The 13975-nt window shown below is 60.3% G+C and overlaps 1 protein-coding gene and 1 long non-coding RNA gene across 11 annotated transcripts in view; one reads left to right on the top strand and one right to left on the bottom strand.

Moving 5' to 3' along the window:
• LOC309658057 overlaps positions 1-13975 on the top strand; it is a 271553-nt gene that overhangs the window by 119175 nt on the left and 138403 nt on the right. The window lies entirely within an intron of this gene.
• Positions 1-13975, bottom strand: part of PTPRF (protein tyrosine phosphatase receptor type F) — an 86026-nt gene that overhangs the window by 11550 nt on the left and 60501 nt on the right. For 2 of the 10 annotated variants that reach the window (XM_082454860.1, XM_082454857.1), the window contains exons 12-22: positions 13557-13862; positions 12724-12917; positions 8784-8810; positions 7334-7451; positions 6677-7255; positions 5907-6004; positions 5474-5727; positions 5288-5381; positions 4460-4675; positions 4040-4194; positions 1355-1470 (exon numbers count right to left, since the gene is read on the bottom strand). In XM_082454860.1, coding sequence (XP_082310986.1) covers positions 1355-1470; positions 4040-4194; positions 4460-4675; positions 5288-5381; positions 5474-5727; positions 5907-6004; positions 6677-7255; positions 7334-7451; positions 8784-8810; positions 12724-12917; positions 13557-13862 — 2157 coding nt within the window. The remainder of the gene's footprint in view (positions 1-1354; positions 1471-4039; positions 4195-4459; positions 4676-5287; positions 5382-5473; positions 5728-5906; positions 6005-6676; positions 7256-7333; positions 7452-8783; positions 8811-12723; positions 12918-13556; positions 13863-13975) is intronic. The other 8 variants (XM_082454859.1, XM_082454861.1, XM_082454863.1 and 5 more) reach the window with 7 other exon arrangements.

Below are 13975 nucleotides of genomic sequence, written 5' to 3' on the forward strand. Positions count from 1 at the left end.
TCTCTTTCAGGACGCGTGCCCTTGGAACTCAGTCAGCATGTTGTCAGGGGGCTCAGGCCACAGGATGAGAGCCGAAAACCTCAGGTGGGCTCACAGCTGACTGCAGTGTCAACCACAGGACATGAGAATGAATGAGTCTCCAGAATTCTGGGGTCAGCAAACTTTTCTATAAAAGGCCACATAGTAAATATTTTTGGCTTTGTGGACATATGGTGTCTATCATACCTATTTAGCTCTACTTTGTAGTATGAAAACAGCCACAGACAATACATAAATGAATGGGCGTGGCTGCGTTCCAATAAAACTTTATTTGCAGAAACAGGTGGTGGGCTGCATTTGGCCTTGGGCCATAGTTTGCTGACCCCTGATCTAAATGATTCTGGCTCCCAGCTTTTGAGTCTTCCGGCTGAGGGCCCAGACATTCTGGAATAGAGACAAGCTGCTCCTGCTACGCTCCCGTCTGAATTTCTGACTCATAAAGACTGTGAGAAGAGTACATAATTGTTGTTGTTTTCAGCCATGAAGTTTTGCGGTAATTTAACGTGCAGCAATAACCAGCTCGTGTACACACAACCCCGCGTGTTATAGTTCACTCATTCATTCAGCTGCCTTGTGTTTGTTTCACAGGTGCTCAACAAGAATCCACCGTGTGCACAACCCAAGGGATGGGAGAGGAAGAAGACAGTTCCTGGCTCCACAGAGCTCTGTCACTGAGGCAATTCCAGCCCAGGGTGGGAGACGTCATGATGGAAGCAGCATCTGGGAGCCGAGGAACGACCCCGCCCCCAGGGAAGAGGTCTGAGCTGTGTCTGCTGGGGCGTAGGGAGGGAGTGACAACTCAGGTAGAAGGAGCCGCCAGAGAGCCCCGTAACAGTGGCGGGGAAGGAAAGGCAGGCACCAAGCCCTGTGCGGGGTCTCTGTACTCGCACAGAATATCTGGGGCCAGCCACCAGAAAGGGCCAGATGTGGGCACCCCATCCCGCCACAAGTGTCTGATGGGCCATTTCCCACTAACAAACCTCTCGTGTGCAGGGGCCAGAGCGCGGGTGCAGAGGCTGGCCACCCCGGGGCTGGGATGTGGCTCTGTGTGGGTCCCGGGCCCATACTTGGAGGGCTTGACCAAAGACGAGGTTGGGTATGAGCAGCTGCCCCCCCACCCCCAGAGGCTCCCGGGCCCTGGGGCACCTGTCCAGCTCTTGATATAGGGGTTCCTCGGTCACTTCATCCAAGTGGATGGGTACAGGGAGAAGGGCAGAAGGGAGGAACAGGAAATGGGGGCCAGGGTGAGGCCAGGGTCCCTCGGTGGAGACCGGCAGGCCTGGGCAGGGCGGGCAAGCTGGGGGAGCCATCCTACCTGGGGTCTGGTAGTTGAGCCGCCGCATCTCCACAGGGTCGGAGGAGTGGGCCAGCAAGGAGTCCTTCAGCCCAATTGACTGCTCATCCTTGGACGATGGGGAGTGGGTCCTTTTCCTGGAGAGGCGGAAGGGCGGTTGGTGAGAACCGAGGTCCAGGCGGAGAACAGAGATGCACGGCATAGCCCGCTACCACAGAGCCCCTGTGTCCACGGCTCTGCTCCTCCCACCCCAGCCTGGGGTCTCTGAGTGCAGGGGAGCCAGGACCAGAGCAGCTTCACGTGAGAGGACACAGGGTGGAGGGTGCGGAGACAGCGGGAGTGGGGGGTGGACAGAGGGCCAGCCCAGCGAGAAAGGAAGGGGCCACAGAGGCTGGTGGCTTCTTCCCGTAAAGGGCAGGTCACTGCCAGGCAGTGGCTGTTGTCCGCGAGGCCCCCACAGCTGAGGCAGCAGGAGCCACCAGGAGGAAACATGCAAATGACACATGGGATATGCAAACATCACAGAGAGCTGGGCCCCAGCTATCTGGCTCTCGGTACAAGGGTAGAGGTGCAGAGCAGCAGGGAAGGGACGGGGAAGACGTCCCACTAGCTGGGCAGAGTCCTCCCTTGCTGGCCTCGGCTCCCCGGGCTACAGGGACAGGATCAGAGACAGACTGCAGCATCCAGCTGCTGACAAGTATCCAGGGGCCGCTTCTGCTCGGTGGACACAGGTGTGCTTGGGGAAGAAACTTACGCGAGTGTGCAGCACACACTTCCCCACTGCAGCCAGTGCTCTTTGCACATAGGCCAGACTCTGTCCCCTGCAGCGCTCAGGTAACCTCAGAGACCTGGGAGCCTGGGGGAAGGCTCTGGTGAGCTCAGAGTCTGTGCCCGCAGGGGAAGTGCTGGAGGTCTGTGCTTTGCCTGTGCCCGGACAAGGGGCATCCCCTCTGCAGAGCACCAGTCAAGAGAGTGACAGAGCCTGTCCCATCGCCTGCCAAGCTGACCAGACAGCCGCAGGCCAGGAGGCTTCCGGCCCAAGCAGCGCCCCTCCCTGCTGGGCCCGCAGTGTGCATGGGGATAAGAAGTGAAGGGCGAAGCGCGTGAAGAGAGAAGGAAGGACTCCTACCTTTCTTGTTTACTAGGTCCCGAAAGACAGGCAAGGACAGAAGAAAGGAACGGTCACTGTTTCCGCCAAGCACTCAGACCCTCTCACGACATGGGGGACACTGTGGACCCATCTATGGCACCCATGTGGCATTCACGGGGAAGGGTCGCCTCTCCTGGCAGACACCAGGACCCAGAGGGCAGTGGGGGGAGGATGAATGGATATGTGGGACCCTCCTCAGGTTCCCCACCCATGGGTCTCCAGGCCCTGAACCAGGCGAGCCTGTCCCTATTCACCCTGGGAGGAAGGAGCTAACTTCAGGAAGGAGGCACCAGGTCCAGGTCAAGGGTTGGGGTTAGGGGCAGGGAGAGATGGGGCACTGGGGACAGGAACTCGTGTGTGTAAACATGTTCAGACATACGGACCAACAAGCGTTCACCGACAGCCTTGCGCTGGGTGCTGGAAACAGGCCCAGTGATGTTCCCATGGAAGCACCACTGGACAGTGGGGGACAGTGTGGGGAAGGGGTAGGAGGGGCCCGGCAGAGCCTCGTGGGCACCAGAGCCTGGAAAGGAGTCTTGAAGGATGAGATGGCAGTTGCCCGGGCAGGGGGAAGGAGAGCTGCAGAGCAGAGGGGCTCATCCCGGGCCAGCCGGGAACTGCACTGGTTCAGTGACGATGTCGGGGTGGCGGCAGGGGCCAGACCAACCAGGCATTTGTTGGACTTCAGGCTACAGAGATCGGGCTATAAAACTCTTTAGTTAAAACTGAGAAGTGTTAAGCTGAGGGTGACAAAGTAAACCTTTGGAAACACCTTTCAGGCTGGGAGGAGGATGGAGAGGAAGGGGAGACTCCAAGATCAGAAGACCGCAGCTACCCGAGAGTGGACTGAGGCATGCCGTGTGCACGTGCATTACCTCGTGGGGAGCCCACGGTGGGGAGGGGGGAGCAGGTCCAGTGATATCCAGGGCAGGACTCACGGGAGACTGGGTGGAGGGAGAGGGAGGAGGGGAGAGGGTGACACTCCAGGTTTCCGGTTGGTGACTTGGTGGATGGGCCCATCCCCTGTGATAGGGACCCTGGGGGAGGGCTGTGGGAAGGGTCAAGACACCCTGAGTCTGGGACAGCTGCAGATGCTATGGTCACAGCAGGCACTGAATAAACGTCTGCCAAGTAAATGTCCACGGGCACATGGCCCTGGAGCTGGGCCTGGACCTCTCAAGGCCTGAGCAGGAGAGCCAGGCAGGGAGTCATCTAGGGATGGCGGCAGAGGGGGTGCTGAAGGTAGGAGACCAGGAGAAGGCCGTGTCTTGAAGCTGAGAGACAGACAGGCTCACATCCACTGAAACACAGAGACGGACAGACAGACATGCCCGGGGATGCACATGAACAAGCCCTCTGTGAAGTTGCGGCTGCTCATCACACCTGGGCCACACCCATGGGTGTGCACACGCACTGCTTCTGCTCTCCTGGCTTCCCACCGAGCCCAGGGGTGCACCCTGGGGTGCAGGCCAGTGTGGCTGCCGCAGGCCTGTATGCACCCGGCCAAGGAGCGCCTGAGAGTCCAAGGGCAGGTGGCCGCGCACCGGAGCACTCACCTCTTGAACAGGAGAATGGCGATGACAATGAGGATGATGAGGATGACTGCCAGGACGGGGCCCGTCACCCACAGCATCTCGGGCTCCTCCTGCTGCTGGGCTGGTGTCACCTGGACCACGATCTCATCGGAGTAGGGGCTCGAGGCATAGCGCTTCTGTGGCCCAGTGGAGGAACAGCACAGGTGGTGAGCCCGGGGTGAGATCTCCCACCCTCTGCCCCACAAACCTGGAGAAAGGGCTCTGGGCCTGGTCTCCCAGACCTGGGCCTGGTCAGCTGACTGGGACCCTAGGGCTAGGTCGGGTCTGGCATTCTGGGTCCTAGGGGTTAGTGCCTTGAGACCCCAGTGCAGGTCTGGGGCCTCTGGGGTGTTTGAGACTGGCCTGGGGGGTGTCTGGTCAGGCCCTGGGTCTTAAGCAGACCTGGTCCACGGGTTCCTTCAGGGAGGCAAGCACAAAGCACTGGTAGCTCAGGTCTGGAGACAGCGGCCGGTTGTAGAAGCCCCGGTAGCTCTTCTTGTCCCCCAGGGTGAAAGTCTCAGGGAGCACGTCCACCTGAGCGGCCACGTATGGCTTCAGCCGCTCTGCCTGCCGCCGCTGCCGCAGCTCCCCACTGCCCTGCTCGATGGCCTCCAGAAGCTGACAGAGCAGAGCATAGGAGTCACACAGGGGCCTTGGAGCACACGCTCCTGGGCCCGGGGCCTGGGACATAAACCCCCTGGGCTGAGGCTAGGCTCACCTTCCGTGTAAGGGGCTCAAGCCTGGCCTGACTCACTGTCCTCGTAGAATCATGCTGAATGCCAGACACGGCAATGCCACTCCTCCTAGCCAACCCGGTAAGAAGGGGCCCTCTGGGTAACCTGCCCCAGCCTAACCAGAGAGGGCTGGCTGCACACCACTGCAAGAAGAGGATGGCAGATTCCAAACGTGCTGGGGCTCCACTCTAGTCCCTCTGCTGCCTCCAGACCCTGCGGACTCCGAAGCTTACAGGGCCCAGAATTCTCTAGATCTGAGAGATGTCTGCCACTTCCCACCCCAGGGGATTCTCCACAAACCCCTTTGGGGAAGTCTCTGTAAGCCCTCCAGGAGTTCTCTGAAAGCGCCCAGGGGCTAGCTCAGAGTCTGTCTCCCTAGAGATGAGGGCAGGCTGCCAATCAGAGAGTGACTCCAGTCTCGGGGGGGTCCCTGGGGCCACAGCCAACCACCTCAGTGGGACTGTCATCAGTGCTACCCTTTCTGGTCCCCAGGCACCTCGTCCAGCTCCAGCTCCTCGGGCGTGCTCCATCGCGGCGCCAGCATGCTCCCTCCTACACGGTCAATGGGCACCACCATGATGTAGAACCACCTGGGCGGGCAGAGGGCGGGGAATCAGGACCATCATCGCCTGCGCTCGCGTGGCCAGCCCTGCCCTCCTCCCCTGAGGCCTCGTCTGCACACCTGACGAGCGAGGGGTCCTGCACGTGGGGCATGGAGAGAGTGAAGCGGCCATCCTCTATGTAGGCAGAGGCAGGCAGCGGCTTGTGAGGCAGGAGGTCGGGGGCTGTGCGAATGGACACGAGATGCTGCAGGCCCCCCGCACTGCTGCCACGGTTCATCAGCACGAATGAGTACTCTGTGTTCGGCTGCAGGTCTGCGATCAGCTTCCGCATGGAATGCCCATCCACCTCCACACTCTGCCCGTTGTACAGAATCTGCGTGGGACGGGGGCAGGCAGCCCGTTTGAGTGAGGCTTCCCATCACGGGCCTGCAGGGCAGAGCATGTGCCCACGCCCAACCGGGATCTGGCATCACAAACACACACGCACAGGCTGGGACTGCAATGAGGGACTGCAGGACTGTGTGTGTGCCAGGTGCAGCTGACTTCACCCACCTTGAAGGGTACAGCTGACTTGTAGGAGTCAGGGACCTCCCAGCTGAGCAGCACAGATGTCTTCATTGCAGCCTCCACACGGAAGTTCTTGGCAAACACTGTTGGGATATAAGGAGGGAGTCAGCTCTGGCTGCGTAGCTGGGGTGAATGGGCCTGAAGGTTTCCCCGCCAGGAAGAGACGCGGCGCGGGGGCCCAGGGGGTGAGGAAAGGCTGCGGAGGACCAAGCACCCCTCACTCCCGCCAGCTTCAATTGCACACAGTTCAGCTCCCAGCCCCGGCTCTTCCTCGCAGTGAGTACCGAGTGGGGCAGATGCCACAGGACCCGTGGTCAGGATCTCCAGAAGTGCTTGGGTGAAGCTGGAGCTTACAGACACCAGGTCAGAGTGACCACAGGTCAGTGGGACTCAGTCAGGAGAAGCATGTGGCCGCCCACCAGAGCACAGTGGGCTGTGTTCACCAGAGGTCAGGGGGTCGTGGCCCCAAGAGATTAGTGTTGCATACCCAAGAGTGGTGATGCAGTCAAAAGAGATCAGTGGGTCAAGGTCACGAGAGATTGGAGAGTCACACAGCAGAGGTCAGTAGGTCAAGGACAGCAGAGGTCAGGGGTCACACACCGAGAACGCGGCACCCCTTCACTAGAGGTTAGTGGTCATGGACATGAGAGATTGGAGTGTCACACACCAGAGGTTGGTGGATCACAGTTGCCAGAGCTCAGTGGGTCAAGGAGAGCAGAGGTCCCCAGGCGCAGCCACGTGCCCGCAGCACACACCTTGCTCCATGGGCATGGTCCGGGACTGGATGCTGGGGCTGAGCGGGCCGGCGCCTTTGCTGGTGCGTGCACGGACCTTGACGTCGTAAGTGGTGTCTGGCTTGAGGCCGGAGAGCGTCAGGTGGGTGTCGGCAGTGATGTTCTGCAGCTCCTGCTGGCTGTTGATGTCACGGTACACCACAGTATAGCTGGTGATGCGCCCGTTCCTCTCTGCCAGCACCGGGGGGTCCCAGGTCAGTTCCGTGGTAGATGTGGTCAGCCCTATCACACGCAGGTTTTGGGGGAAACCACTGGGAGCATCCTCGGGGGTCGTGATCTCCTTCTCGAACTCCTCGCCCGGGCCGGCCCGGTTCTTGGCAGCAAGCCGGAAGATGTAGGTGGCCCCTCTGTGCAGGCCAGTGACCGTAAAGTGCTGGTCGTCCTTGCCAAAATCGATGGTGTTGGGCCGCGCCTCGTCGGCCCGGTGGTACTGCAGCCGGTAGCCCAGCAGCTCCCCAGGCAGCTCCTTGGGTGGGTGCCACTGGAGCAGCGCGGTGTTCATGGCCGTGGTGCTGACCATCATGGTGGGCCGGCCTGGGACTGAACAACCACGCACTGGGCTCTGGCCCTGCCCCCCCCGGCCCCCCCCCTCAGCTCTGTCCCCGACCCCTCACTCACCTGCTCCTGTGGTCGTGACAATTTTGGGCTTGCTGCGGGCACCGTCCCCCTTGGTGGTGTAGGCGGCGACAGTAATGGAGTAGGTGGTCTCCGGGGTCAGGCTGCTGATGGTGGTTTCCTAAGGCAGGAGGAAGGGCCCATTCCCATCACAGCAGAGCAAGGAGGGACCAGAGCAGGCCAGCCACCTCAGAACTTTAGCCGGCGGGGCCCCCCAGGGCACACAGGGCCAGAGGTCCCCGGAGAGGGGGCTGTGAGCTGCTGGACTCTACAGAAGGCAGGACAGGCAGGTGGATGTGTGCCCAGGAGGACCCAGCCCATCCCGGGAGCAGCAAGCCTAAGGCAGACAGTCTGCTCATTCTTCCTTTCAGACAAGAACAAAGTGCCACACTGTTCCTTCACTCCACTGTACTATGAATGACACCTCGTGAGGTCTGGGTGCATGTGACACACAGAGCACACAGCCTCGCATGCACAGAGCCTTGCGTGGCTCTTGGCACACACATGCATGCAGCCGATGGCTCCTCCTGCACCAGCAGGCGGAGGGCCACCTGTAGATACTAACGCATGTGCACGCACACCACAGAGCGAGGTGGAGGGGTGGGCCAGCGCGCCACCCTGCAGGACCAAGTCGGCACCCCTCCTGCCCCGCTCTAGGCACTGGCTCTGTGAGCACCTTATGCCCTGCAATGCTTCCTGAGCCAGGGAGGAGAGATGAGGAGGACAGAGAAACCCCACCCTGGGGAGCACACTGTCCCCAGTGATGCCTGCGAAGTCAGCCAGGGCAGTGTCCCCCTGCCTTGGCAGGCCTTGCCCACATGCCCATCTCCAGCCAAGGCATCATTTCTGGACATGCCGAGAAACACCACGGGAGGTCAAGCCACACCACACAGAGGGAAAAGTGGGAAAAAGGGAGGGGACTGCCGCGCAGTGGGAACAGAGCTGTCACCACCAACCCTGGTGTCCCTCCAGCTCTGAGCCTCGGGTGGGGCCACTGCAGCCACCACCAACCTCTCGCAGGCCCCCTCCTGCCCTGGCTGGAGGGTCTCCCAGGGCTGGGGCTCCAGAAGGCACCGATGTTGGAACCCGGCCCCCAGACTCCCTTCCCAGCCTGGGCCTGGAGCAGGTGATTTTTCACTCCAGGGATCAATAAGGCCTAACGATCAGGATTGGATTTAACTCCATCTCCATCCGGCTAGAGCAGGGGCCAGGCCCTGGTCGATCTTGAACACGGGCCTGAAATTGCCGCTCGACAGGTGAGAAGTAAGGATTAGAGGAAATGCCAACCACTGCTCAGCTTGGGGCTCATGCCTAAGCGCCAGTTTTCTCTGGACGTGGCTGGTGCCCTGTGGATCTTGGCGGCTCAGGCTGGGAGGAAAGGCGGGGGAGGAGGAGTGTCCCATGAGCCCAGCCTGACCCAGGTCTTGCCCGCGCTCGCACACCTCTTACTTACATAGTCCTCGGACTCCTCTGGCCGCCACTGACCGCGGGAGAGGGAGAGAAAGGGAGACAGGATGTGAAGGACTCTGGCTCTGAGGGGGCCTGGCCAGGGAGGGCAGATGGCGGGCACGGGCCTCTGAAGTGCCCCGGGGGGTGGCAACCCAGGACCACTCCCCATCCAAAGATCCCAGCCCCTGCCTCACGAGCCCAAATGTGTGTGAGCCCAACTGTGGGCACCAGGGCTGAGGAGGTGAGACCTGGAGAGCGGAGGGCCAGATCGAGAGGGCTCCCTGACACTGAGGGGTCGGAGGGCGCCACCTGGAGGTACTTCGAGAGAAAGGCTGCCAGACTTGAGGGGTGGGCTCCACAGCTCAGGCAGAGGGGAGAGAAGACGCCGAGGGCAGAACACCTGGTTTGCCGGGGCCAGTCCTGGCCTAGGCTTGCCGACCTGGTATGATTATTCACAATGTCCCCTTTCACTCTCAAAAGTACCCCAGTTGGGAAGACAGATTAGCCAGTGGCCCTAGGCAAGGAGGGTTGCCCTAGGAACAGCAGGAGCTATACTGTGGCTGGAAGGGGCCCAGGCAGGCTGGCCAGCAAGATGATAAGGGCCGTGAGTGCCAAGCTCAGAGCCTGGACCCTGCCCCACAGGCACAGGGGAAGCCCTCGGACCCCTGTTCCTTCCTGGGATGCCTGAAAACCAAGGTAGGAAGGCGTATTTCTGGGCTGGCACTGCTGCTCATTCTTGGTACATTCTTCTTTAGGCCATGGTGCCTGTAGGTTTACTAGCTGGACAGGTAGAGGGAGGGAGGTTCTGTGGCACTGGAGGGCTGGCGGCTGGCAGCTGTCCAGCACAGCACAGGGAGATGGTCCACGCCATCCCCAGGATAGACGTGCCATGGGGTCCTCCAACCCAGCGACCCTCACGGTGTTGGTCAGATCTCTGTCCAATGGCCCCAGTGCCTCTGTTCTGGGAAGCTCTCTTGTAAAGTCCTTGCGAGGAGTGTGGGACAAGATACGGGAGGAGGCCATCAACCGTCCCTCCTGGCCACAGCCACTTTCTAGGGTGTGGCTGGGCCCGGCGCTGCTCTAGGTTCCTTGCCTGGGGCATCCTGCGATGTCCAAGCCAGGCCTGGGAATGGAGGTGCTCACGAGGAGGAGAGTGAGAGAGAAGAAGGGAAAGACAGAGGCTGAAGCAAAACAGAGGGAGAGAGGATGGAAGGGATTAGAGGACAGGAAAGAGAAGAGAATGAGAGACAAAAACACACTCAAGGAGAGGGAGAGACAGAAACAGAGAGAGGAAGGAAAAACAGACCATGGGAAAGGGACAAAATGAATGGATAAAGAAGATGTGGCACATATATACAATGGAGTATTACTCAGCCATATAAAGAAACGAAATCGAGTTATCTGTAGTGAGGTGGATGGACCTAAAGTCTGTCATACAGAGTGAAGTAAGTCAGAAAGAGAAAAACAAATACCTTACGCTAATGCATATATACGGAATCTAAAAAAAAAAAAAAATGGTACTGATGAACCTAGTGGCAGGGCAGGAATAAAGACGTAGACATAAATAATGGACTTGAGGGGCTTCCCTGGTGGCGCAGTGGTTGAGAATCTGCCTGCCAATGCAGGGGACACGGGTTCGAGCCCTGGTCTGGGAGGATCCCACATGCCGCGGAGCGGCTGGGCCCGTGAGCCACAATTACTGAGCCTGCGCATCTGGAGCCTGTGCTCCGCAACAAGAGAGGCCGCGATAGTGAGAGGCCCGCGCACCGTGATGAAGAGTGGCCCCCGCTTGCCACAATTAGACAAGGCCCTCGCACAGAAACGAAGACCCAACACAGCCATAAATATATAAATAAATAAATACTTTAAAAAAAAAAAAAAAAAAAAAAATGGACTTGAGGACACGGGGTGAGGGGGGAAGGGGGACCTGGGGCAAAGTGAGAGTAGCATCGACATATATACACTATCAAATGTAAAACAGATAGCTAGTGGGAAGCTGCTGCATAGCACAGAGAGATCGGCTCAGGGCTTTGCGATGACCTAGAGGGGTGGGATAGGGAGGGTGGGAGGGAGGCTCAAGAGGGAGGAGATATGGGGACATGTGTATGCACATGGCTGATTCTCTTTGTTGTACAACAGAAACTAACACAGCGTTGTGAAGCAACTAAACTCCAATAAAGATGTATTAAAAAAAAAAAAAAAGGAGACGGGAGGTGGAGTCAGAGACCTGGAGAAAGAGACAAACTTGAGATGGAGACACACATGAAAGGAGACAGGTCTGGCCACACAGCAGTGGAGGGCACGCACCGCATGGTTCTTTCAGAACTGACGGGGCCTGGACTGAGCAGATGGTGCTGTGGGGAAGGACAGGCTGTGGTGTCCTTGACCAGGTGCTCGGGGGACAGCTGGGCCCTGTGGCCAGGCTGGGGACCGGGCCCCATCTGCTCTTCTCCTAGCTTGGAGCAGAACAGTCCAGTCCCGGCGGGGCTGCAAGGGCAGGCCCTCCGCCTTCACTTGGCTTCCCTGGAGCCCGGGCTCGTGTTTACCTCCTGTCACAGGTTGTCTGTGGCCAAGAGGACAGTGTCCCTCGTCCTATGGGCCAGCTCCCTCCAAACCACTTAGGACCAGAAGGGGGCACCCGAAGTGAAGTGGCTTCTTTGGAACCCCACTGGCTGCAGCTGTGCTGCTGGCCCCCTGGGGCAGGAGGGGCCAGAGGGAGCTCATTCCCGGGATGTTTCTGGGTGGGTGTGTCCGCTGAGACTCCAGGAAGAGCCCTCAACCTGCCCCAGGAATGCAGGAGGGTCCAAAAGCCCACCTCCTCCACCCCGTTCCCTCAGCACCAGGCAGGCCGGAGGAGGAAGAGGGCGCCCTCTTGGCAGCGGGCTGAGCCCAGCTGGAGAGACAAAGGCCCTCGTCTGCCTGTGGGTAAGTCCACCTCTAAGCGCAGCACAGAGAACACAGGATACGTGCTTGCACCTCTGATCCCAGCCCAGGTGGGGTGAAAAGCTGGACAGGGAGGGTGTGTGGGTTCTGCGGGGGAATTGGGCTCTTCCCCGCCACGGCCCTGATTCTGGATGGAAAGCCCCTGAGCACAGACACACCAGGCACTGTGAATCTTCAGGAGAATATTTTGGGAGGTAACTCGTGGTAGCAATTACAGCCCTTTCCCAGGAATCCTGAGACCAGACTTCTTATCTGAGCTCGGCCACCCCTTACTGGGAAATTCAGGCCCCCTCGCCTAACCTCCCAGTACCCCAGGTTTTCAATCTGGGTAGCCAACCAGTGCTGAGAATAGCCCAGGCACTTCACCCCAAGCTCACGGGCAAAATCATCATCCTCTGAGGACAAAGGGCACAGAGTGAGGTGTGATACTGGGCGCAGGCCCAGCCCTTGAGAGCAAACATCAGGGGCTGTGCCATCCCCCTGCGTGCCAGGCGTGGAGCAACACCCCAGCCCAGCCATTCACAGAACTCTGCAATGCCAAGGGCCAAGTGGGGGGAGATGACCACCCGGCTGGGGGAGGAGGGCTGCCGAGGAGGAAAGCACATCTCGACAGCCCAGCCTGACAGCGAATGCACTTTCCGAAAACCACAAAGGAGGGCTTGAGGGGTCTGAGGCCTGGGTCTGTGCGGACAGTGCTCCTCACTGCTAGTGCTGGTGGCTGAGCCACAGAGGTGACTGCCAGGCTGGGACTGTCACCAGGGCAGATGGGGCTGGCCGAGCCTGGACTGGCACAGCTCAGGCAGACCTAAGACGAGAGGAGGGAGTGTTCCTGGCACCTGGCCCTCACCTCCTGGTCTCAGCGCTTTCCTAGCCCGATACAGCAGGATGTCTTGGTGTCACAGTCCCTCTGAGAGCAGGCAGGGGAGGGGAGCAAACCTGGGCTCCAAAGAGGAAGTGGAATATGCTGGTCTCGCCCACCCACCCACCTCCCAGTGTCACACCTGGGCCTCGGCCAGCATGACGTCCTGGATGATGGGTGGGCCGCGGGGCTCGCCATTCTCTAGCCGCACATAGGTGACCTGGTAGCCGCGGATCTGACCGTGCTGCTTGCTGGGGACGGGCAGCTTCCAGGAGACGCGCACGGCAGTGGAGTTCAGCGGCTCCACCTCCACCTTCCGTGGCGGCCCGCTGGGCACTGGGGACCAGGTGGAGAAGGAAGTTAGGTGCGTGGTATGGATCCGGGCTCAGGCGGGCACAGCATGCTCCAGGGCCTTGCCTTCGCACCCCACTGCCCCAGGAAAGGCCCTGATGCAGTTTCCTTAGACTGTCTGCCCTGGAGAAGAATGTGGAGGGCTCCCTCTGCCTGGCATGGGGAAGAGCCCGGGACCCTGCGACCCCTGTGGCCCAGGGCTGCCTCACTTGGTGGGGAGGGCAGAGGTGGGGAACAGGTGGAGGCAGGGCACCAGGCCTTCGGCCACCCCAAGTCAGCACAACCTGGCCTATCTCCTGGGCCCCACATCACGCCAACGTCTAGTGAGGCAGAGCCTCAGTGATTCTACTAGCCTCCCCAGTCCTCCTCCTTTCAAATCTTGGGTGGGCTGCCTCTTCGGCCTTAGCCTTTTAAGGCTCCAGCTGCCTTGAGGAAGCCCCGAAGCTGGGATTTGAGCACAGGCTGTCCCACAAGCTACATCTCCCCAGTTGGGGCCATTAAGCCTGCACTGGGAAGACAGCAAGTCCTTCTGGGCTTGCGGGAGGCCAAGGCCCTGGGAGCCCGGCGCGGGGGGTCCAGGCGGCACGGCGGCCCCCGCCCCCGCTTGCCCTGGGCGCTGCCTACCGTCCTCGTCGGTGCGCACCAGCACCGGGCTGCTCTCGGGGCCGGGGCCCACGTCCGTGTGCGCCCGCACCCACACCCGGTACTCCGTCCACTTCTCCAGGCCCACCAGGTCCCAGCTGGAGTGCTCGCGGCCGATGCCGTCCACCACGTGCCGCTCGCGGTCCTCGCCGTCCACCGCCTCGTAGGCCACCGAGTACTGGGTGATAACGCCGTTGCGGCTGTCGGCTGGCGGTGGGACCCAACTTACCCGGACCGTGGTGGAGCCCACGCTCACGCACGTCACCTTCTGGGGAGGGGCGGAGGGGGCTGGGGAAGACAAATGGGGGGAAGCAGGCAGATGGAGGGTGGGGGTCAGAGGCATGGCGACCAGTCACAGAGGACGGGAAACTCACCCAGGCAGGCTACTCCCCAGGTGCGTC

Source organism: Balaenoptera physalus (genome assembly GCF_965194825.1).
Source record: "Balaenoptera physalus genome assembly, chromosome: 1".
In the NCBI taxonomy this organism is placed as follows: Eukaryota; Metazoa; Chordata; class Mammalia; order Artiodactyla; family Balaenopteridae; genus Balaenoptera; species Balaenoptera physalus.